General features: G+C 46.8%; 1 protein-coding gene across 3 annotated transcripts in view; it reads left to right on the forward strand.

The window, feature by feature from the left end:
* Positions 1-25710, forward strand: part of ttll5 (tubulin tyrosine ligase-like family, member 5) — a 431390-nt gene that overhangs the window by 128717 nt on the left and 276963 nt on the right. For 2 of the 3 annotated variants that reach the window (XM_067992117.1, XM_067992119.1), the window contains exons 14-22: positions 2150-2211; positions 12646-12737; positions 14755-14871; positions 17210-17301; positions 18052-18114; positions 18835-18867; positions 20847-21010; positions 24275-24620; positions 24769-24889. In XM_067992117.1, coding sequence (XP_067848218.1) covers positions 2150-2211; positions 12646-12737; positions 14755-14871; positions 17210-17301; positions 18052-18114; positions 18835-18867; positions 20847-21010; positions 24275-24620; positions 24769-24889 — 1090 coding nt within the window. The remainder of the gene's footprint in view (positions 1-2149; positions 2212-12645; positions 12738-14754; positions 14872-17209; positions 17302-18051; positions 18115-18834; positions 18868-20846; positions 21011-24274; positions 24621-24768; positions 24890-25710) is intronic. The other variant, XM_067992118.1, reaches the window with a different exon arrangement.

Genomic DNA, 25710 nt, shown 5'->3' on the forward strand with positions numbered 1-25710 from the left:
TCCACTGCATTTCCTTTATTTCTCCTCTGTTATTACTGCCGAATTCTATGAGGTTGGTCAAGTTTGACCTGTCCTTTAGAATCCCATGCTGACTGGCCCTGATTAATTTGTGTTTCTCCAGGCACTTTGTAATTTCATCCCCTGCTATAGACTCTAGTAGTTTACTTAAAACTGAAGTAAGATTCACCAGCCTATAATTAAGATTCACCAGCCCATATCCTGACTTGCCCTGGGTTCCTTTTTGAAGAGAGGAGTCATATTTGTCACCCTCCAGCCCTCTTTTCATTTCCGCACAATTTTGGAATATTTGGAAGGAAGAACGAGGAGAGGCAATATAAACCAAGTGGTACCATTTTTAAAGGGGGTGCAGGAACAGAGAGATCTATGTGCTCACGTACACAAATCTTTGAAGGTGCCAGGACAAGTTGATAAAGCTGTTAAAAAAGCATAAGGGATCCTGGGCTTTATAAATAGAGGCAAAGAGTACAAAAGCAAGGAAGATATGGTAAACCTTTATAAATCACCAGTTAGGCCCCAGATGGAGTATTGTGTCCAATTCTGGTCACCACATGGAAGCATGTCAAAGCATTAGAGAGGGTGCAGAAGAGATTTACTAGAATGGTATCAGGGATGAGATTAGAGAAGCTGGGATTGTTCTCCTTAGAGCAGAGAATATTAAGGGGAGATTTAGTAGAGGTGATCAAAATTATTAGGGGTTTTGATAGAGTAGAAATGGAGAAACTTGTTTCCAGTGGCAGGAGGGTCGGTGACCAGACACTGATTTAAGATAATTGGCAAAAGAACCAGAGGGGAGGTGAGGAGAAATTTTTTTACGCAACAAGTTGTTCTGATCTGGAATGCGCTGCCTGAAAGGGCGGTGGAAGCAGATTCAGTCGTAACTTTCAAAAGGGAATTGGATAAATACTTGAAAAGGAAACATTTATGGGGAAAGAGAGGGGAGTGGGACTAATTGGACAGCTCTTTCAAAGAGCCGGCACAGGCACGATGGGCCGAATATATTTGTCCTGGCTTTCATTTTTGTTATCAGCCCTGTAAGCACTAAATAGTTTTTCTTGTTTCAAATTTGATCTAATCTCCTGATCGATCAATCGATCGATGGAACCCCAGTCTTCGACACATTCCCTTTTTTCCTTCCTGGGTTGCACTTGATTTGTTTCCTTTCCATCTCCTGTTTAAGTATTTCTCATTGCCAATCTGTGGTTCTATTTGGCAATTTTTCCTTGTATTTCACTTGGGCAGGGTCCCTTTTTATCTTGCTTTAATTTGCCTTTTTCCACTTAAGCATCTTTGTCCTCAATTCTTCTTTTTAATCTATTCTTATGCTGAACCTAATTATATTGTGGTACCTGGGGAAATTTCATTATAAAAAGTGATTATGGGAAGTACATCAGAGATACAGAAAGGGCGGAGTGAAGATTCACTGGGATGATACCAGGGGTGAAAGGTTATAGTTATCAAGAAAGGCTTGAAAAATTGAGGCTCTTTACCCTGACACAGAGAAGGTGAATGGGGAATCCAGCAGTTTTCAAAATTCTGATAGATTTTGAGAGGGTAAATAGTTTGAGATTCCTTCTAGTGGTTGGTGAACCGGTCACTGTGGAGAGACACCGACTGAGGGGCATCATTGGAAGAATGAAGGGGAATATTAGTCAAATCTTTTTTCACACAGCGTTATCAGAACATGGACTGGTTTAGCGCAAGTGGCTAATGAGGTAGAGACTGTAACATCATTTAAATTGGAATTGGATAAGTATTTGAAAAGGAAGAATATGAAAAGAAATTGGGCTGTGGGTTCTGGGTCAATTGAAATGTTCAAAACTGAGATTGATAGATTTTTGTTAGGTGAGGGTGTTAAAGGATATGGAGCAAAGGGGGGTAAATGGAGCTGAGATACAGATCAGCCACGATCTAATTGAATTGTGGAACAGGCTCGAGGGATTCGACAGTTCCAGTCGAAGAGCTGGCAATGGCACAGGCGTAATAGGCCAAATGGGCTCCTTCTGTGCTGTAATATCTATGGTTCTACGGTTCATTATAACTGGGTTTCATTGTACTGAAACCCCTACAGCATAGAATCTGTGCGAGTCTGGACCAGTCCCTGATTGAATTTTCCTTTGCTTCTCACCAGTGATGCACCTTTGGATCTGAAGATCAAAGCGAGCCTGCTGTCGGACATGTTCACCTTAGTGGGTGAGTGCCCGGTTCTTGGGAGCAATCAGTTAATTTTTTCACCTTTGAAAACGGCTTTTATACCTGAGAGCGAACTGGAGCCAAAAATTCATTTGGAATTTACACAACATCACAAACCCATATAAACCCAGCTAAATGTTTATCGACCAAGGAAAAAGTCTTTTTAGATCTCAATGTATTGTAGAAATGTGACCTTTTACAAAAAAAATCAGCCCCTGATGTAATCGTCAGTAGTAATAATGCCTGCGACACTTGTGAGTTACATTGTCTTACTAACAACGTGCATTTACAAGTAAGACAAGAAAATTAAGGAAGGAAGGAATGAAGCACAGTCAAAGAGGGAAAATATCGTGAATGGTGGTGGACAATAAACAACTAATGAGAGGAGGCTCTGTAAACATCCCCATCCTCAATGATGGCAGAGTCCAGCACGTGAGTGCAAAAGACAAGGCTGAAGCGTTTGCAACCGTCTTCAGCCAAAGTGCCGAGTGGATGATCCATCTCGGCCTCCTCCCGATATCCCCACCATCACAGAAGCCAGTCTTCAGCCAATTCGATTCACTCCACGTGATATCAAGAAACGGCTGAGTGCACTGGATACAGCAAAGGCTATGGGCCCCGACAACATCCCGGCTGTAGTGCTGAAGACTTGTGCTCCAGAATTAGCCGCGCCTCTAGCCAAGCTGTTCCAGTACAGCTACAACACTGGCATCTACCCGACAATGTGGAAAATTGCCCAGCTATGTCCTGTCCACAAAAAGCAGGACAAATCCAATCCGGCCAATTACCGCCCCATCAGTCTATTCTCAATCATCAGCAAAGTCATGGAAGGTGTCGTCGATAGTGCTGTAAAGCGGCATTTACTCACCAATAACCTGCTCACTGATGCTCAGTTTGGGTTCCGCCAGGATCACTCGGCTCCAGACCTCATTACAGCCTTGGTCCAAACATGGACAAATGAGCTGAATTCCAGAGGTGTGGTGAGAGTGACTGCCCTTGACGTTAAGGCAACATTTGACCGAGTGTGGCACCAAGGAGCCCGAGTAAAATTGAAGTCAATGGGAATCAGGGGGGAAAGCTCTCCAGGGTGAAAGGTTATAGTTATCAAGAAAGGCTTGAAAAATTGAGGCTCTTTACCCTGACACAGAGAAGGTGAATGGGGAATCCAGCAGTTTTCAAAATTCTAATAGATTTTGAGAGGGTAAATAGTTTGAGATTCCTTCTAGTGGTTGGTGAACCGGTCACTGTGGAGAGACACCGACTGAGGGGCATCATTGGAAGAATGAAGGGGAATATTAGTCAAATCTTTTTTCACAAAGGAAGATGGTAGTGGTTGTTGGAGGCCAATCATCTCAGCCCCAGGACATTGCTGCAGGAGTTCCTCAGGGCAGTGTCCTAGGCTCAACCATCTTCAGCTGCTTCATCAATGACCTCCCCTCCATCATAAGGTCAGAAATGGGGATGTTCGCTGATGATTGCAAAGTGTTCAATTCCATTCGCAACCCCTCAGATAATGAAGCAGTCCGTGCCCGCATGCAGCAAGACCTGGACAACATGCAGGCTTGGGCTGATAAGTGGCAAGTAACACTCGCGCCAGACAAGTGCCAGGCAATGACCATCTCCAACAAGAGAGAGTCTAACCACCTCCCCTTGACATTCAACGGCATTACCATCGCCGAATCCCCCACCATCAACATCCTGGGGGTCACCATTGACCAGAAACTTAACTGGACCAGCCATATAAATACTGTGGCTACAAGAGCAGGTCAGAGGCTGGGTATTCTGTGGCAAGTGACTCACCTCCTGACTCCCCAAAGCCTTTCCACCATCTACAAGGCACAAGTCAGGAGCGTGATGGAATACTCTCCACTTGCCTGGATGAATGCAGCTCCAACAACACTCAAGAAGCTTGACACCATCCAGGACAAAGCAGCCCGCTTGATTGGCACCCCATCCACCACCCGAAACATTCACTCCCTTCACCACCGGCGCACTGTGGCTGCAGTGTGTACCATCGACAGGACGCACTGCAGCAACTCGCCAAGGCTTCTTCGACAGCACCTCCCAAACCCGCGACCTCTACCACCTAGAAGGACTAGTGTAAGGAATCTTACAACACCAGGTTATAGTCCAACAAATTTATTTTAAAATCACAAGCTTTCGGAGATTATCCCCTTCGTCAGATGAATGAGTGAAAAGGTTCTCAAATCGCATATTTTATACTATGCTGGGACAGCATCACACCAATCAAAAGGTGTCATTGTTATTCAAACAGGCCAGTCACGGAGAACAGCACGTCCCAGTACACTGGATATACATTGTGTCAGTTACACAGACAGGCAGAAAGAAACCCAAAATGACAGAGAGAGAGAGAGAGAATATTAAAAAACATAATTTTTTCCCCCCCTTTTTGCTGGTGGGGTTACGTGTAGCGTGACATGAACCCAAGATGCCGGTTGAGGCCGTCCTCATGGGTGCGGAACTTGGCTATCAACTTCTGCTCGACGATTTTGCGTTGTCGTGTGTCTCGAAGGCCGCCTTGGAGAACGCTTACCTGAAGATCGGTGGCTGAATGTCCTTGACTGCTAAAGTGTTCCCCGACTGGGAGGGAACCCTCCTGTCTGGCGATTGTTGCGCGGTGTCCGTTCATCCGTTGTCGCAGTGTCTGCATGGTCTCGCCAATGTACCATGCTCCGGGGCATCCTTTCCTGCAACGTATGAGGTAGACAACGTTGGCCGAGTCACAGGAGTATGAACCATGTATCTGGTGGGTGGTGTCCTCTCGTGTGATGGTGGTATCCGTGTCGATGATCTGGCATGTCTTGCAGAGGTTGCCGTGGCAGGGTTTTGTGGTGTCGTGGACGCTGTTCTCCTGAAAACTGGGTAACTTGCTGCGAACGATGGTCTGTTTGAGGTTGGGTGGCTGTTTAAAGGCGAGTAGTGGAGGCGTGGGGATGGCCTTAGCGAGGTGTTCGTCGTCATCGATGACATGTTGAAGGCTGCGGAGAACATGGTGTAGTTTCTCCGCTCCAGGGAAGTACTGGACGACGAAGGGTACTCTGTTGGTTGCGTCCCGTGTTTGTCTTCTGAGGACTCTATGCGATTCTTCGCTGTGGCCCGTCGGAACTGTCGATCGACAAGTCGAGCGTCATATCCCGTTCTTACGAGGGCGTCTTTCAGCGTCTGTAGGTGTCCATTGCGTTCCTCCTCATCTGAGCAGATCCTGTGTATTCGTAGGGCCTGTCCATAGGGGATGGCCTCTTTGACGTGGTTGGGGTGGAAGCTGGAAAAGTGGAGCATCGTGAGGTTGTCCGTGGGCTTGCGGTAGAGTGAGGTGCTGAGGTGCCCGTCTTTGATGGAGATTCGTGTGTCCAAGAAAGAAACCGATTCTGAGGAGTAGTCCATGGTGAGTTTGATGGTGGGATGGAACTTGTTGATGTTATCGTGTAGTCTCTTCAGTGATTCTTCGCCGTGGGTCCATAGGAAGAAAATGTCGTCGATGTATCTGGTGTATAGCGTTGGTTGGAGGTCCTGTGCAGTGAAGAAGTCCTGCTCGAACTTGTGCATGAAAATGTTGGCGTATTGGGGTGCGAATTTGGTCCCCATGGCTGTTCCGTGTGTTTGGGTAAAGAACTGGTTATCGAAGGTGAAGACATTGTGATCCAGGATGAAGCGGATGAGTTGTAGGATGGCGTCTGGAGATTGGCTGTTGTTGGTGTTGAGTACTGAGGCATCATCACACGAGAGGACACCACCCACCAGGTACATGGTTCATACTCCTGTGACTCGGCCAACGTTGTCTACCTCATACGTTGCAGGAAAGGATGCCCCGGAGCATGGTACATTGGCGAGACCATGCAGACACTGCGACAACGGATGAACGGACACCGCGCAACAATCGCCAGACAGGAGGGTTCCCAGCGGAGCGGAGGGAGCGTCCGATAAAAGGCGGGATTTCAGAGCGCTGAGAGGAGCCGAGCGGAGCGGAGCTGCGACCGAGTTCGAAGTGACGTCAGGAATCAGATCGGGACGCGACACAGGGGAGGCACCTGATTGGTGAGTAGGTTCAGGTGAGTATTTCTCCTTATCTACAGTAACTGAAGTAAAAGGAAAGGGAAGGTCTGCAGGTCTTATAGGAAGTAGCGTTTATTTTTTAGTGAATCAAGGTCCCCAGTGTAGTTAACATTCTCTAAATTGAGAACAATTTAAAGGAGTAAACTCCTTAAAGGGAGTGGTAAGTAGTTTTTTTCTTTCCTTTTTTTTTCTCTTGACATTGTAGTTGTTCTTAAGCTAATTTAAGGGTTAAGTCATGGCAGGAGATCCCAGTGCCGTGTCATGTTCCTCTTGTGGGATGTGGGAATTCAGGGCTCCTTCCTGTATCCCTGATTCCTTCACCTGCGGGAAGTGTGTCCAGCTGCAGCTATTGTTTGACCGCTTGACGGCTCTGGAGCTGCGGATGGACTCACTTTGGAGCATCCGCGATGCTGAGAAAGTCGTGGATAGCACGTTCAGTGAGTTGGTCACACCGCAGATAAAAATTACTGAGGGAGATAGTGAATGGGTGACCAACAGACAGAGGAAGAGTAGGAAGGCAGTGCAGGGGTCCCCTGCGGTCATCTCCCTCCAAAACAGGTATACCGTTTTGGATACTGTTGGGGGAGATGGCTCACCAGGGGAAGGTGGCAGTGGCCAGGTTCATGGCACCGTGGCTGGCTCTGCTGCACAGGAGGGCAGGAAAAAGAGTGGCAGAGCTATAGTGATAGGGGACTCGATTGTAAGGGGAATAGACAGGCGTTTCTGCGGACGCAACCGAGACTCCAGGATGGTATGTTGCCTCCCTGGTGCAAGGGTCAAGGATGTCTCGGAGCGGCTGCAGGACATTCTGGAGGGGGAGGGTGAACAGCCAGTTGTCGTGGTGCATATAGGCACCAACGATATAGGTAAAAAACAGGATGAGGTCCTACAAGCTGAATTTAGGGAGTTAGGAGTTAAACTAAAGAGTCGGACCTCAAAGGTAGTAATCTCAGGATTGCTACCAGTGCCACGGATTAGTCAGATTAGGAATGACAGGATAGCTAAGATGAATACGTGGCTTGAGAGATGGTGCAAGCTGGAGGGATTCAAATTCCTGGGCCATTGGAACCGGTTCTGGGGGAGGTGGGACCAGTACAAATTGGACGGTCTGCATCTGGGCAGGACTGGAACCAATGTCCTAGGGGGAGTGTTTGCCAGTGCTGTTGGGGAGGGTTTAAACTAATGTGGCAGGGGGATGGGAACCGATGCAGGAAGTCAGTGGGAAATAAAGTGGTGACAGAAACAAAAGGCAGTAAGGGAGAGTGTACAGAACATGACCGGACAGATGGTCTGAGAAAGCAGGGCAAAGACCAAGGGAAGTCTAGATTAAACTGCATTTATTTCAATGCAAGAAGTCTGATGGGCAAGGCAGATGAACTCAGGGCATGGATGGGTACATGGGACACGGGGCAGTTATAGCTATTACTGAAACATGGCTAAGGGAGGGGCAGGACTGGCAGCTCAATGTTCCAGGGTACAGATGCTATAGGAAAGATAGAGCAGGAGGTAAGAGAGGAGGGGGAGTTGCGTTCTTGATTAGGGAGAACATCACGGCAGTAGTGAGAGGGGATATATCCGAGGGTTCGCCCACTGAGTCCATATGGGTAGAACTGAAAAATAAGAAGGGAGAGATCACTTTGATAGGATTGTACTACAGACCCCCAAATAGTCAACGGGAAATTGAGGAGCAAATATGTAAGGAGATTACAGACAGCTGCAAGAAAAATAGGGTGGTAATAGTAGGGGACTTTAACTTTCCCAACATTGACTGGGACAGCCATAGCATTAGGGGCTTGGATGGTGAGAAATTTGTTGAGTGTATTCAGGAGGAATTTCTCATTCAGTATGTGGATGGCCCGACTAGAGAGGGGGCAAAACTTGACCTCCTCTTGGGAAATAAGGAAGGGCAGGTGACAGAAGTGTTAGTGAGGGATCACTTTGGGACCAGTGATCATAATTCCATTAGTTTTAAGATAGCTATGGAGAAGGATAGGTCTGGCCCAAAAGTTAAAATTCTAAATTGGGGAAAGGCCAATTTTTATGGTATTAGACAGGAACTTTCAGAAGTTGATTGGGAGAGTCTGTTGGCAGGCAAAGGGACGTCTGGTAAGTGGGAGGCTTTCAAAAGTGTGTTAACCAGGGTTCAGGGTAAGCACATTCCTTATAAAGTGAAGGGCAAGGCTGGTAGAAGTAGGGAACCTTGGATGACTCGGGAGATTGAGGCACTAGTCAAAAATAAGAAGGAGGCATATGACATGCATAGGCAGCTGGGATCAAGTGGATCCCTTGAAGAGTATAGAGATTGCCGGAGTAGAGTTAAGAGAGAAATCAGGAGGGCAAAAAGGGGATATGAGATTGCTTTGGCAGATCAGGCAAAGGTGAATCCAAAGAGCTTCTACAAATACATAAAGGGCAAAAGGGTAACTAGGGAGAGAGTAGGGCCTCTTAAGGATCAACAAGGTCATCTATGTGCGGAACCACAAGAGATGGGTGAGATCCTGAATGAATATTTCACATCGGTATTTACGGTTGAGAAAGGCATGGATGTTAGGGAACTTGGGGAAATAAATAGTGATGTCTTGAGGAGTGTACATATTACAGAGAGGGAGGTGCTGGAAGTCTTAACGCGCATCAAGGTAGATAAATCTCCGGGACCTGATGAAATGTATCCCAGGACGTTATGGGAGGTTAGGGAGGAAATTGCGGGTCCCCTAGCAGAGATATTTGAATCATCCACCGCTACAGGTGAGGTGCCTGAAGATTGGAGGGTAGCAAATGTTGTGCCTTTGTTTAAGAAGGGCGGCAGGGAAAAGCCTGGGAACTACAGACCAGTGAGCCTGACATCTGTAGTGGGTAAGTTGTTAGAGGGTATTCTGAGGGACAGGATCTACAGGCATTTGGAGAGGCAGGGACTAATTAGGAACAGTCAGCATGGTTTTGTGAGAGGAAAATCATGTCTCACGAATTTGATTGAGTTTTTTGAAGGGGTAACCAAGAAGATAGATGAGGGCTGTGCAGTAGACGTGGTCTACATGGACTTCAGCAAAGCATTTGACAAGGTACCGCATGGTAGGTTGTTACATAAGGTTAAATCTCATGGGATCCAAGGTGAGGTAGCCAATTGGATACAAAATTGGCTTGACGACAGAAGACAGAGGGTGGTTGTAGAGGGTTGTTTTTCAAACTGGATGCCTGTGTCCAGCGGTGTGCCTCAGGGATCGGTGCTGGGTCCGCTGTTATTTGTTATTTATATTAATGATTTGGATGAGAATTTAGGAGGCATGGTTAGTAAGTTTGCAGATGACACCAAGATTGGTGGCATTGTGGACAGTGAAGAAGGTTATCTAGGATTGCAACGGGATCTTGATAAATTGGGCCAGTGGGCCGATGAATGGCAGATGGAGTTTAATTTAGATAAATGTGAGGTGATGCATTTTGGTAGATCGAATCGGGCCAGGACCTACTCCGTTAATGGTAGGGCGTTGGGGAGAGTTATAGAACAAAGAGATCTGGGAGTACAGATTCATAGCTCCTTGAAAGTGGAGTCACAGGTGGATAGGGTAGTGAAGAAGGCATTCGGCATGCTTGGTTTCATTGGTCAGAACATTGAATGCAGGAGTTGGGATGTCTTGTTGAAGTTGTACAGGGCATTGGTGAGGCCACACTTGGAGTACTGTGTACAGTTCTGGTCACCCTATTATAGAAAGGATATTATTAAACTAGAAAGAGTGCAGAAAAGATTTACTAGGATGCTACCGGGACTTGATGGTTTGACTTACAGGGAGAGGTTAGACAGACTGGGACTTTTTTCCCTGGAGAGTAGGAGGTTAAGGGGTGATCTTATCGAAGTCTATAAAATAATGAGGGGCATAGATAAGGTCGATAGTCAAAATCTTTTCCCAAAGGTAGGGGAGTCTATAACGAGGGGGCATAGATTTAAGGTGAGAAGGGAGAGATACAAAAGGGTCCAGAGGGGCAATTTTTTCACTCAAAGGGTGGTGAGTGTCTGGAACGAGCTGCCAGAGGCAGTAGTAGAGGCGGGTACAATTTTGTCTTTTAAAAAGCATTTGGACAGTTACATGGGTAAGATGGGTATAGAGGGATATGGGCCAAGTGCAGGAAATTGGGACTAGCTTAGTGGTATAAACTGGGCGACATGGACATGTTGGGCCGAAGGGCCTGTTTCCATGTTGTCAACTTCTATGATTCTATGATTCTATGATTCAGTCAAGGACATTCAGCCACCGATCTTCGGGTAAGCGTTCTCTAAGGCGGCCTTCGAGACACACGACAACGCAAAATCGTCGAGCAGAAGTTGATAGCCAAGTTCCACACCCATGAGGACGGCCTCAACCGGGATCTTGGGTTCATGTCACGCTACACGTAACCCCACCAGCAAAAAGGGGGGGAAAAAATTATGTTTTTTACTATTCTCTCTCTCTCTCTCTGCCATTTTGGGTTTCTTTCTGCCTGTCTGTGTAATTGACACATTGTATATCCAGTGTACTGGGACGTGCTGTTCTCCGTGACTGGCCTGTTTGAATAACAACAACACCTTTTGATTGGTGTGATGCTGTCCCAGCATAGTATAAGATATGCGATTTGAGAACCTTTTCACTCATTCATCTGACGAAGGGGATAATCTCCGAAAGCTTGTGATTTTAAAATAAATTTGTTGGACTATAACCTGGTGTTGTAAGATTCCTTACATTTGTCCACCCCAGTCCATCACCGGCATCTCCACATCATAGAAGGACAAGGGCAGCAGGCACATGTGAATAACACCATCTACACGTTCCCCTCCAAGTCACACACCATCCCGACTTGGAAATATATCGCCGTTCCTTCATCGTCGCTGGATCAAAATCCTGGAATTCCCTTCCTATCAGCGCTGTGGGAGAACCTTCACCACACGGACTGCAGTGGTTCAAGAAGGCGGCTCACCACCACCTTCTCAAGGGCAATTAGGGATGGGCAATAAATGCCGGCCTCGCCAGCGATGCCCACATCCCTTGAATGAATAAAAAAAATTCAACACTGCTCGATTTATGGTTAAATTCCCTAAAGTACCTCACAGAGGAGAAATGGAGGTTGAGCAGAAGTAGAGGAATTGACACGAGGTTATGATCTTAAAATTAGAGCTAGGCCGTTCGGGAATGAAATCAGGAAGCACTTTTTCACACAAAGGGTAGTGGAAATCTGGAACTCTCTCCCCCAAAAGACAATTGGAGCTTTCAAGACTGAGATTGATAGATTTTTGTTGAGGAAGGGTATCAAGGGATATGGAGCAAAGATGGGAAAATGGAGTTGAGGTACAGATCAGCCATAATTTAATTGAGTGACAGAGCAGGGTTGAATGGCCTACTCGTGTTCCTATGATTTAAAGTATGCTCGAAGGAAGAGGTTTTAAGATGGGGAGAAGTAGCAAGCAGAGAGGGGTTTCGAGTTCCAGTGAGAAGGGAGGTTACAGCTGAAGACTCAGTAACCGAAGACATGAAGTAGAGGAGGGCTGAGATGGAGGGCCACAGGACATGAGCTAGGCTGTGGTGCCGGAGGAACTTGCAGATCTAGAGAAGGGGTGAGGCCATGGTGGGATCTGCAGATCAGGACCAGGATTTCAAACTCAATGCGATGGGGAATAGGGAGCCATTAGAGGTCGGCGGGCACGGGATGATGGGAGAGCGAGACAGGACCATGGAATTTAGGCCAAATTAAAGCTTATGTAGTGTGGAGCTTGGGGACTGCTGAAGAGGATCAAGGAGAAATCAAGGCTGGAGGTAATAAAAGCATGAGTAAGAGTTTCAGTGACAGTGGGGATGAGACAAGAACTTTGGTGGGCAATGTTCCACAGGTGGACGTAAATGATCTTGGTGATGGATACAATATGGGGTTTGAAAAGGACACCAAGGTGAGACACCTTCTGGCTTGATCTGAGTGAGCAGCTGGGCAGAGGGTTGGGGTCAGGGGCAAGGACATGGAGTTTTTGGTGGGAGCCGAACATGACGAACTTCTGTCTTCCCATGTTCAGTTGGAGCACTTGCTGTCTCAGTGTCTCAGGTGCTTTCGGAGGGAGGGAGGGAGAGAGATAGCGAAGTAAAGTGGTCTGAGGAGAGAGCCCCAAAGAGCAGGGGCATCACGGGTGAAGGATTGGCCTTTGATGGAGCGGAGGAGGCCTCCCACCCTTATGTAAATCATGGCTCCCTCTCCCCAAGAATCTTACGTGTACAAGTGCAAGGTGCATAGTCAGATGGAGCAAAGTGGAGAATGTTTGAGGGTGGGGGAGAGGAATTGCCTCCTAATCTGAAGATTAATGAATTCCATTTATTTGGAAGTAATTTCTGATTTCTTTTGCATCGATAGGATTTGTCTGTCACAACCCAATGGTACGGCAAGGCAGACTGGGGAAGGCTGGTTTTGATCTCACTGCTAGGCCACAGTCCCACAAAGCTCCGGTAAAGTATTACCTCTCAATACGTGCTATTCTGTGACTTGGGGGGAAAAGGGACGGTGACTACTTTAAGTCGAAGCCATGGCTGAGCTGGTAGCACTCTTGCCTCTGAGTCAGCAGGTTGTGGGCTAAAGTCTCTCCCTAGGATTTGAGCGGCACTGTGGTACTGAGGGAGTGCCGCGTGGTCGGAGGCGCCATCTCTCAGATGAGGCATTGACCCGAGGCAAACTTAATAGATCCCGTGGCACTATTCAAAAAAGAGCTCTTCTTATTGATGTTTGTGGGATACTGACTGGTATCAGTAAAGGCGACCATGAAGCTGTCAGATTGTCGTAAAAACCCAATTGGTTCACTAGTGTCCTTTAGGGAGGGAAACCTGCCGTCCTTACCCGGTCTGGGCCTATATGTGACTCCAGTCCCCACACCAACATGGTTGACTCAAAACTGCTCTCTGAAGTGATCCAGCGAGACTCTCACAAAGAAGAAGGCCCACCACCACCTTCTCAGGACAACTAAGAATGGGCAATAAAGCCGGCCTTGCCAGTGACGCTCACATCCCGAGAATTAATTTTAAAATTCTCCCTTATAAGGGAGAGGTGGACTGAAGCAAAGGCAATGAAAGATTTCCTTACCAGCATTAACCCCCTGCACTGACTCCGTCTTATTGTTTCTTAAATGAGATTATTGTTCAGTGCTTTAAAATGCTGTCCATCTCAACCCGACTCCACTTCAAAGAGTCTGTCTGTCGTCGTTTCACACTGATCTGTGAAATTTAAACATGTTCCAAGGTTTGAATACTTTGCAAAATGACACCGATAATCACTTTAGATCACACATTACTGCTGCTCAGAAAATGTGTGAAGTCGCCCCAATTACTGGTGATGAAATACTCCGTCTGAGGGCTCAGTCAGCAGAAATTCATAGTCTTCATCTGTGGCAGGATTGAATGTCCCTGGCACGCTGCCGATTGTGAGCCTGCCTTTCGCCTGCTCCCCTTCGTGAGAAGCACTCCCATCAAATCGGGGAATTAGGATCAAGAACAGGTGCAGATGGGGGCCTTTCTTTTTATGGTGTAAAGCAAACCACATCCGTTGCCTGGTTCCGAGTGAACCAAAGCTGCATTCTGTGCTCCCAAAGCACAAGACTGTGACGTATGTCAACAGGGCCGACAAAGGCACCTTGATCGCTGTTGATACTGGAAAGCAGAATACTGATTTACCCCTTTTTAAAAAAAAATAGTCTCCTGATTTCTGTGTGTTTTTTTTTGTTGCCCCTGTACTCCCCTCCCGAAGGAAGTGACCCTCCAATACCTCAGGCCTGTTTTTGCTGAGGGAGCTTTGGCACAATGTGGAGGGGCTGTTTGACTGAGGGCCAAGCCCGACCCTGTCTCACTCCGGGATCAAACTTGACGCGTTCCTGGTGTGATCGGCTCAGTGCCACACAATGCGGTACATTTATTCATGGGCAGAATATAGGTTTTGTTTTCAATAAATGAATGAATATCTTAATTATTTTATTATAAATCTATATTAAATGTCTTGAATCTATGGTTATGGCGATGTGTACAAATATAGAGAACCACAAACATTGGTTCATGCTAAATATGATATTATTTGATCACATGGTCATCATGGACCAATCAGATCCTGACATTAATTTCCATAGGCAGCCATCTTGGATTTTGCACCTCCATTGCAATTTATTTATTATACCTTTTCTCAGTGCCACTAAAAACGGATTCTGTTTTCTTTTCTCTATCCTGTTATATGTCTCCAGAAGGCCCCCTTTGAGACATCTACTTTTGAGGATGAAGCGCACTAGCTTATCACGTTATTCTTCATAGCGTCAGGGTGCGGTGTTGTTGCTCCAATCTGCACTTCTTCCTTGATTCGTTTGTGTAAACAACTTTATACAAACTGAAAGGTCTGCGTCTTGATGTAAACAGCGGGCTGTATTGATTTGTAACTTTTGAGCTCTCATCACGTTACGTTAAACATTTCACATCTTTGAAAATCTTGCAGCGCCAGCAGCGGCCAATGTCAGCGAACGATACTGAGATAAACGGCAAGACTTCCTCAGGCAAGGAGAGACCGCTAGGAGCACAGGGGTCAAGCACTCTGAGGCAGTCCGTGGAGGAGGTGAGATCCCGAAGCAGGAACTAGGAGTTGGATACAGCCTCTATGGACTTGTGCCAAATAGCAAGCATATGGAGAGAATCGAGTTTTAAGTGTGTCTACTTGTCCCTTTGGTCGCACTCTGGCCTCTGAATCAGAAGGTTGTGAGTTCGTGCCCCAATCCAAGACATAATCCAGGCTGACACTCCACTGCAGTACTGAGGGAGTGCTGCACTGTCAGAGGTGTCTTCTTATGGATGAGACGTTAAACCAAGGCTCTGTCTGGATGTTCAGGTGGATGTAAAAGATGCCAAAGCACTATTCAATGAAGAGCAGGGGAGTTCTCATGGTATCCTGGCCAAGATTCCACCCTCAACCAACATCACTAAAACAGATTAACTGGTCATTTATCTCATTACTGTTTGCCGAATCTTGCTGTGTGCTAATTGGCTGCTACATTTACAACAGGAACAGGCAAAAAATATTATGTCCAACAAGCCCTTTTCATTTCAGATAATTGGTATACTGTATTTCTATAAGTCCTTATTTAGACCATATTTATTCACCCCACCTATTTACTTTCTCAACATATTCGTCAGCCTTCCCCCCTCCCTCTCACCATGCCCCTCAACCACATCTTCTCACCATGTCCGTCAACCACATCTTCTCACCATGTCCGTCAGCCACATCTTCTCACCATGTCCCTCAACCACATCTTCTCACCATATCACTCAACCACATCTTCTCACCATGTCCCTCAACCACATCTTCTCACCATGTCCGTCAACCACATCTTCTCACCATGTCTCTCAACCACATCTTCTCACCATATCACTCAACCACATCTTCTCACCATGTCCCTCAACCACATCTTCTCACCATGTCCGTCAACCACATCTTCTCACCATGTCCCTCAACCACATCTTCTCACCATGTCCCTCAACCACATCTTCTCACCATGTCCCTCAACCACATCTTCTCACCATGTCCCTCAACCACATCTTCTCACCATGTCCCTCAACCACATCTTCTCACCATGTCCGTCAACCTCATCTTCTCACCATGTCCGTCAACCACATCTTCTCACCATGTCTCTCAACCACATCTTCTCACCATGTCCCTCAACCACATCTTCTCACCATGTCCCTCAACCACATCTTCTCACCATGTCCGTCAGCCACATCTTCTCACCATGTCCCTCAACCACTTCTTCTCACCATGTCCCTCAACCACTTCTTCTCACCATGTCCCTCAACCACATCTTCTCACCATGTCCCTCAACCACATCTTCTCACCATGTCCCTCAACCACATCTTCTCACCATGTCCGTCAACCACATCTTCTCACCATGTCCTTCAACCACATCTTCTCACCATGTCCCTCAACCACATCTTCTCACCATGTCCCTCAACCACATCTTCTCACCATGTCCCTCAACCACATCTTCTCACCATGTCCCTCAACCACATCTTCTCACCATGTCCCTCAACCACATCTTCTCACCATGTCCCTCAACCACATCTTCTCACCATGTCACTCAACCACATCTTCTCACCTTGTCTCTCAACCACATCTTCTCACCATGTCCCTCAACCACATCTTCTCACCTTGTCTCTCAACCACATCTTCTCACCTTGTCTCTCAACCACATCTTCTCACCATGTCCCTCAACCACATCTTCTCACCATGTCCCTCAACCACATCTTCTCACCATGTCCCTCAACCACATCTTCTCACCATGTCCCTCATTTCCATCTTCTCACCATGTCCCTCATTTCCATCTTCTCACCATGTCCCTCATTTCCATCTTCTCACCATGTCCCTCAATTCCATCTTCTCACCATGTCCCTCAATCCCATCTCTCTCCAGAAACACATTGAATTGTCTTTTGACCCTATTTGTACTGTCTGCTTCACTGCCTTTCCCTGGTAACTCATTCCACAGCTCCATTCCCCTTTGGGTGATAGAGTTCTCCCTTCTTATTCCTTGGAATATAGGAACAGGAGTAGGCCATGCAGCCCCTCAAGTCTATTCCCCCATTCAATGAGTTCATGATCATGGCTGATCTGTATCTTAACGCCAACTACCCGCCAAGGTTCTATAACCCTTAATACCCTTGCCTAACAAAAATCTATCAATCTCAGTCTCTCATTTTTACCTCGTGACCCCTGGGATTTGAACTCTTTCCCACAGTGAATAAATTACCTGGGGCTTTGTCAAAACCCATCAGCACCTTGAAAACTTTGCTCAGGCAAGCTTGGAGTCTTTTTTCCAAAGAGCTTTTTGGTGAATGAATGGGATGTGAGGGCTAACAGTTTATCTCCAGCTTTCGGTCACTCCTGATGCCTCATTTTATCTGCAGATTAAAGTTGTGCGCCGTACAATGGAAGAGAATGAGAGAAAAGGTGGATTTATACGGATATTTCCGACTGCTGGTACCTGGGAGCTTTATGGGTGAGACGAGACAAGTAATTGAAATATTATGTTAACAGGAAATGGGCAAGCATGAAAATATATATTTTATCTTTCTATCCATGAGCAATGTCACAGGAGATCCACCATTGTGTTACACAGAGGTCAACAGTGAAATGGTGCATGCTGTCAGTAATCAGGATGCACAAGTACGGGGAACTTGTATTGGTTCATTCATGAAACTGGGTCAGTATGTTGGCATGGATTTTAGTGTCCCTGATTGCTAGACTGGGGTCACTGTACATCTGTTGATACACTGATCATGGTGGGCGATGTTACTATGAACCGTGGCGTTAGAATTGATGTTGTACATTTATGACTATGGATTGTTGTTTTGAAAACCCACCGAGTTCACTAATGCCCTCCAGGAAAGGGAACCTGCCACCCCTATCAGAGGTGACTCCAGTCCCACACTAAGTGGTTGGCTCTTATTGCTTACTGAAGTGGGCGAGCTAGCCACTCACTTTGTCCGAACGATTGCTTTAGGTTAAGGCTTAGCACCACCCCCTCAGGGAGACTGAAGATGGGCAATAAATGCCGCCTTGCCAGTGTCACCCACATCCCGAGGATTAAATTAATGAGGGACCCATCAGATGTTAAAAATGGAAGTACAATATTGAGCCCCTTATTCATGAGGCTGGTGATTTGACATTAGAGGCGTTTGTTTCTATAATGGATAATTCCAATTCGTGCATGGTGCCTTTCTAACACTGTCTGTGTTTGATTCTCCAGGCAATTTCTAGAGTATAAAACCACCCTGAACTATGTGCTGGCAACGCGCCTTTTTACAGGCAGGTAAGGGTGCAGCTGGGAGAAGGAGGATATTTACAGGATATTGACATACGGCCTCATTTGTGTACTGACTCTCACTGGGGTACAGGTCCCCTCTTCTCCTGAAGGTGCTGACTCTCACTGGGGTACAGGTCCCCTCCTCTCCTGAAGGTGCTGACTCTCACTGGGGTACAGGTCCCCTCCTCTCCTGAAGGTGCTGACTCTCACTGGGGTACAGGTCCCCTCCTCTCCTGAAGGTGCTGACTCTCACTGGGGTACAGGTCCCCTCCTCTCCTGAAGGTGCTGACTCTCACTGGGGTACAGGTCCCCTCCTCTCCTGAAGGTGCTGAATCTCACTGAGAGTTGGCAGGCTATTTGACTGTTGAAGGCACCACAGCTGAGCCTGATCTTGTTCTCACTGGACATTCACAGATGGCACATATCTGCAGGAGTCACTGGACAGTGATCAAGAGCAGGAACCCGAGTTGAATTTTCCTCTCCCTAACCCAGGGCCACTGAGGCCAATTGTCGTATCCCCTTACAGCTGCTCGGGCTGAGATCAGTTTAACCCAACACAGACCAAGGTTAAAACCTGGGCCTTGGTGTGTGTTTCTCTGCACTGTGTGGAGAAGTACATTTACCCACTGGGGCATCAGGGGAGGCATTGTGTCAGTTTGGCTAAGGGTGTTAGAGCTGTTACCTCAGTAGTTCTCTGAGTTGATTTAATGCCACTTCTGTTTGCAGGATGGGGAAGCCTGCTACTTCAGCAAGATCTCGGTGAGTGTGCACTTGTCCGTGCCTTAGTTAGGTTGTAATTGGTTAGTATCTTAAAATGTGGCAACTCACGATGGTTAAATCGCTAAACTTGCAGAGGACAGTCACCCACTCTCATTTACCCATTTTTTGATTTTGGGTAATGATTTTCTCTTTGTGAGCTTCCCCCACCATTCACTGACTGACAAGGCAGGCATCAATCATTCCCAGGACAGGTACAGCACGGGTTCGATACAGAGTAAAGCTCCCTCTACACTGTCCCGTCAAACACTCCCAGGGCAGGTACAGCACGGGTTAGATACAGAGTAAAGCTTCCTCTACACAGTCCCGTCAAACACTCCCAGGGCAGGTACAGCACGGGTTAGATACAGAGTAAAGCTCCCTCTACACTGTCCCGTCAAACACTCCCAGGGCAGGTACAGCACGGGTTAGATACAGAGTAAAGCTCCCTCTACACTGTCCCATCAAACACTCCCAGGGCAGGTACAGGGTTAGATACAGAGTAAAGCTCCCTCTACACTGTCCCATCAAACACTCCCAGATCAGATACAAGATGAGTTAGATGCAGAATAAAGCTTCCTCTTACACCATCTATCAGACACGTCCAGGTCAGGTGCAAAAGGTGTTAATAGTATTGTAATAATTTAGGTAATGGTACTTGAACAATGTAGGATTGATAATAGTGCATAATGTCAGATTAATTGTCCTATAATAATGTTAAATTAGCACTGTAGTAATGTGGGGTTAGCAGTACTGTAGTAAAGTGGGGTTAGCAGTACTGTAGTAATGTTGGGTTAATAGTACCGTAATAATGTGGGGTTAGTACTGTTATAATTCCGGATAAATAGTACTGTAATCATACTTGAAGATTAAGGGGCTTCAGTTACGTGGAGAAGCTGGGGTTGTTCTCCTTAGACCAGAGAAAGTTCAGAGGAGATTTGATAGAAATGTTCAATATTGTGAAGGGTTTAAATAAAGTAAATAAAGAGAAACTGTCCCCATTCGCGGAACGGCCAAGAACTAGAGGACATAGATTGAAGGTGATGGGCAAAAGAACCAAAGGCGACATGAGGCAAAACTTTTTTACGCAGCGAATAGTTATGATCTGGAATGCGCTGCCTGAAATGGCAGCGGAAGCTGATTGAATCGTGGCTTTCAAAAAGGAATTGGATAAATACTTGAAGGGAAAAAATTTTCAGGGGTACGGGAAAAGAGCGGGGGAATGGGACTAACTGGATTGCTCTTACATTGGCCTCCTTCTGTGCTGTAACCATTCTGAGATTCTATGATTCTATGTAGGGTTGATAGTACTGCAATATTGTGGAATTAACAGTACTGTAATTTTGGGTTAATAGTGCTGTAATAATGTGGGGCTATTAGTACTGCAGCAATATCAAGTTGATACTGTAATAGTGTATTCTAGTATTGTAATTTAGGATTAATACTGTAATAATGCCAGGTTAATGATAATGTATGGATCATGGTGTTAGTACTGTAATATGTCTAGTTAATAGTACGGTAATACTAGGGTTGGTGCTGTAATAATGCCTGGTTCATAGAAATTTACGGCACAGAAGGAGGCCATTCAGCTTATCGTGTCTGTGCCGGAAATAATGTCTGATACTCTGGGGTGAGCACTGTAATAATGTCTGGTTACTGGTACTGTAATACTCTGAGGTTAGTGCTATAATAATGCTGCTTCTGCCATCTGAGTAGCTTTGTTATTGGAACAGTAACCTCACAGTGTTTGAACTGAGAACTATGAAAGTTGTCTGGCCCAAGAGATGGAAATTCCCTGTTACTGCAGGCAGTCTCAGGGTTAGCACAGATGTTTACTGTCATTGAGTGGTTTCATTTGTTATATTAACATAGTCTAGAATGTTCTTCCTAGAAGTAAAATGGTTCCTTTTATAAATACTTCCAGTGCTCCTTTAGGATGTGAAGGTTGTTGAGATTTTTTTCCGTGCTCCCTTCTCTCTCAGCAATGGTGTAACACAGAACAGCCAGGCGCTCCTCAAATTGGAGGTGCTCCACATAGAAGTTCGGAAACATGTTCAGCTGTATGAGAGGAAACTCCTGTCACTGGAAGCGAGGAGCAGGAAACAGCGCCAAACCGGCTCGCAAAAGGCAATCGGAAAAGAAACAGGTCAGTTCTCTGCGGTGAATTTATATGGAGCCTCATTCAATCTCCCACATCCATTGAATTACTTTGAAGTGCAGTGACTGTTAAGTAGCCAAATAGAGCTGCCATTTAAAATTACAAAGGAAACAACTTGCATTTATATAGCGCCTTTAACTTAGTAAAACGTTCCAAGGCGCTTCACAGGAGCGATTATCAAACAAAATTTGACACTGAGCCAATTAGAGATGTTAGGACAGGTGACCATGAGCTTGGTCAAAGAGGTAGGTTTTGAGGAGCGTCCTAAAGGAGGAGAGAGAGGCGGAGAGGATTAGGGACGGAATTCCAGAGATTAGGGCCTAGGCAGCTGAAGGCACGGCCACCAATGGTGGAGCAAAGGAAATCGGGGATGCGCAAGAGGCCAGATTTGTATGAGCACGGAGATCTCGGAGGGTTGTAGGGCTGGAGGAGGTTACAGCGATAGGGAGGGGCGAGGCCATGGAGGGATTTGAAAACAAGGATGAGAATTTTAAATTTCTGGACCGGGAGCCAATGTTGGTCATCAGAAACACTGACCGAAGAAATCTTGCTGCATTTGGTTATGACTTTACAACACATAGTCAGCACCTTCAGGAGAGGAGAGGACCTGTACCCCAGTGAGAGTCAGCACCTTCAGGAGAGGAGGGGACCTGTACCCCAGTGAGAGTCAGCACCTTCAGGAGAGGAGGGAACCTGTACCCCAGTGAGAGTCAGCACCTTCAGGAGAGGAGGGGACCTGTACCCCAGTGAGAGTCAGCACCTTCAGGAGAGGAGGGAACCTGTACCCCAGTGAGAGTCAGCACCTTCAGGAGAGGAGGGGACCTGTACCCCAGTGAGAGTCAGCACCTTCAGGAGAGGAGGGAACCTGTGCCCTAGTGAGAGTCAGCACCTTCAGGAGAGGAGGGAACCTGTGCCCCAGTGAGAGTCAGCACCTTCAGGAGAGGAGGGGACCTGTACCCCAGTGAGAGTCAGCACCTTCAGGAGAGGAGGGGACCTGTACCCCAGTGAGAGTCAGCACCTTCAGGGGGAGAGGAGGGGACCTGTACCCCAGTGAAAGTCAGCACCTTCAGGGGGAGAGGAGGGGACCTGTACCCCAGTGAAAGTCAGCACCTTCAGGGGGAGAGGAGGGGACCTGTACCCCAGTGAAAGTCAACACCTTCAGGGGGAGAGGAGGGGACCTGTACCCCAGTGAAAGTCAGCACCTTCAGGGGGAGAGGAGGGGACCTGTACCCCAGTGAGAGTCAGCACCTTCAGGAGAGGAGGGGACCTGTACCCCAGTGAGATTCAGCACCTTCAGGAGAGGAGGGAACCTGTGTCCCAGTGAGAGTCAGCACCTTCAGGAGAGGACGGGACCTGTAAGAACATAAGAAATAGGAGCAGGAGTAGGGCATACGGTGTCTCGATCCTGCTCCCCCATTCAACCAGATCATGGCTGATCTTCGACCTCAACTCCACTTTCCCGACCGATCCCCATATCCCTTGATTCCCCTGGAGTCCAAAAATCGATCCATTTCAGTCTTGAATATATTCAACGTCTTGGCATCCACAGCCCTCTGGGGTAGGGAATTCCAAAGATTCACAACCCTCTGAGTGAAGAAATTCTTCCTCGTCTCAGTCTTCAATGGCCGACCCCTTATCCTGTGACTATGCCCCCTGGTTCTAGACTCTCTAGCCGGGGAAGCAATCTCTCAACATCTACCCTGTCGAGCTCCCTTATAATCTTACGTGTTTCAATGAGATCACCTCTCATTCTTCTAAACTCCAGAGAGTATACATCCATTGTTCTCAACCTCTCTTAATAGGACAACCCTCTCACCCCAGGCATTAATCAAGTGAACTTTCGTTGCACCGCCTCTAAGGCAAGTATATCCTTCTTAGACAAGGAGACTAAAACTGTACACAGTACTCCAGGAGAGGTCTCACTGAAGCCCTGTACAATTGTAGTAAGACTTCCCTACTCTTGTACTCCAACCCCCTTGCAATAAAGGCCAATATGGGTCATTTGCCTTTCTAATTGCTTGCAGTACCTGCTTACTAAGTTTTTGTGTTTCTTGTACGAGGACACCCAAGTCTCTCTGAACACCAACATTTAATAGTTTCTCACCATTTTAAAAAATATTCTGTTTTTCTATTCTTCCTACCAAAGTGAATAACCTCACATTTCCCCACATTATACTCCATCTGCCACCTTCTTGCCCACTCACTTAACCTGTCTATATCCCTTTGCAGACTCTTTGTGTCCTCCTCACAGCTTACTTTCCCACCTAGCTTTGTATCGTCAGCAAACTTGGATACATTACACTCGGTCCCTTCATCTAAGTCATTAATATAGATTGTAAATAGCTGAGGCCCAAGCACTGATCCTTGCGGTACCCCACTAGTTACAGCCTGCCAACCTGAAAATGACCCGTTTATCCCTGATCTCTTTTCTGTCCTTTAACCAATCCTCTATCCATGCTAATATATTACCCCCAACCCCATGAGCCCTTACCTTGTGTAACAACCTTTTATGTGGCACCTTGTCGAATGCCTTTTGAAAATCCAAATATACAACATCCACTGGTTCCCTCTTATCTAGCCTGCTAGTTACATCCTCAAAAAACTCTAATAAATTTGTCAAACACGATTTCCCTTTCATAAAACTATGTTGACTCTGCCTAATCTTATTATGATTTTCTCAGTACCCTGATACCGCTTCTTTAATAATGGATTCCAGCATTTGGAGTCAGCACCTACAGGAGAGGAGGGGACCTGTACCCCAGTGAGAGTCAGCACCTTCAGGAGAGGAGGGGACCTGTACCCCAGTGAGAGTCAGCACCTTCAGGAGAGGAGGGGACCTGTACCCCAGTGAGAGTCAGCACCTTCAGGAGTGGAGGGGACCTGTACCCCAGTGAGAGTCAGTCCCTTCAGGAGAGGAGGGGACCTGTACCCCAGTGAGAGTCAGTACCTTCAGGAGAGGAGGGGACCTGTACCCCAGTGAGAGTCAGCACCTTCAGGAGAGGAGGAGACCTGTACCCCAGTGAGAGTCAGCACCTTCAGGAGAGGAGGGGACCTGTACCCCAGTGAGAGTCAGCACCTTCAGGAGAGGAGGAGACCTGAACCCCAGTGAGAGTCAGCACCTTGAAGAGGAGAGATAGGGAAGGAACGATGTAGTGCAATGACTTCCTGTTTGTTGTCTTTTGCCCTCAAACTCACAGCTGCTGGCATGATATTGTCACTGACTTTTTGTTCTCGCTTTCTTTACCATTCTAGGATCCTCAAAGAAAATTCTGGTTGCTTCATCGTCTGGTGCAGAGTGCGAGGGCGAGGAGGAGGAAGGGGAGGAGGAAGAGGAGGATGAGGAGGAAACGTCTCCGGGTGAAGCAGAAACTGCTCGACCCACTTGCACTGGTCAAGCCCTGGTCAAGGCACCCGTGTCACAAAGATCAAGAGCCAACAGTGAGAGGCAGCAGAAAGTCCCCGATCTCACCAAGCAGGAGATTGTTGGCAAACGGGCGCTCAGTCAGGGGCAAGCATGGACCCAAACCAAAGAGGAGCGGGGCGAAGTGTCAGGAAGGGCTAATCTCCTTGAGATGTTACAGCAAGGGGGCAATTTAAGGTTGGTACTGGATACTATTATCATCATTTTTTTGGTGCATTTCCTGTGGCCTATTGACGTTGAAAATAGTCCATAGGGTGTTTAATATTAACGTCATCGCTGGTGTTCCTGAACCTAGTGACGTGCCCCCTTCGATCTGTTTCCACAGCAAGGTGCAGGCGCGCTTGGCCTTTTCTGCTTATCTGCACCGAGTGCAGCTCCGCCTGCTGAGGGAGCGTCTCGGCCAGAGTGAGACCTCAACGCCTGCTGACCAGGAAGATGAGCAAATGGTAAGCACAGATTGTAACTGGTTATGGATTTGAGTTAGCAGCTAACTCAGAGATTAGTGGCGAAGGCTAAATCCAGACATCTTATTCTGGATGTACCCTGCGTTTATTGGTGAACCACAGGTTGTATAGAGAATGATGTGTCTGGGAGTGATTACACATTAAGAATGGGCAGGTTGAAATGTGCCATAAGGCAGCATTGTACCGAGGGGTAAAACATCAGAGTGCTGCTCGAGTTATTTTTGAGCACCTTCTCAACCTGGTGATTTTCTTACTGCTCTGATACACACAAGTGTTACTCTTTACAGTCTGTACAGCATTAGTAATTCCTGACTTTTAAATAAATTCCCCACCCTTCAATATCCCCCCTCTCTCCTGACTCTTGCTGGGGTACAGCTCTGCACTTCGAACCTTGTTCAAATGCCCACTCTGGACAGTGAGTGCCTTGGAAGAGTGACAGCCGAGCCCCATCGTCTTCACACGACTTAGAAACACACACACAAATATATATAGGAACAGGAGTAGGCCATTCAGCCCCTCAAGCCTGTTCCACCATTCAGTGAGATTATGGCAGATGTACCTCAACTCCATTTACCCACCTTAGCTTCATACCCTTTACCAAATACCATAAAAATCTATCGATCTCAGTTTTGAAAGCTCTAATTGACCCCCAGCCTTCTGGTGGAGAGCGTTCCAGATTTTCACTACCCTTTGTGTGAAAAATTGCTTCCTGATTTCACTCCTAAATGGCCTGGCTCTAATTTTAAGGTTATTCCCCCTTGTTCTAGACTCCCCCACCAGAGGAAATAGTTTCTCTCTACCAC

This window comes from Heptranchias perlo, chromosome 10 (assembly GCF_035084215.1).
Source record: "Heptranchias perlo isolate sHepPer1 chromosome 10, sHepPer1.hap1, whole genome shotgun sequence".
Classification (NCBI taxonomy): domain Eukaryota; kingdom Metazoa; phylum Chordata; class Chondrichthyes; order Hexanchiformes; family Hexanchidae; genus Heptranchias; species Heptranchias perlo.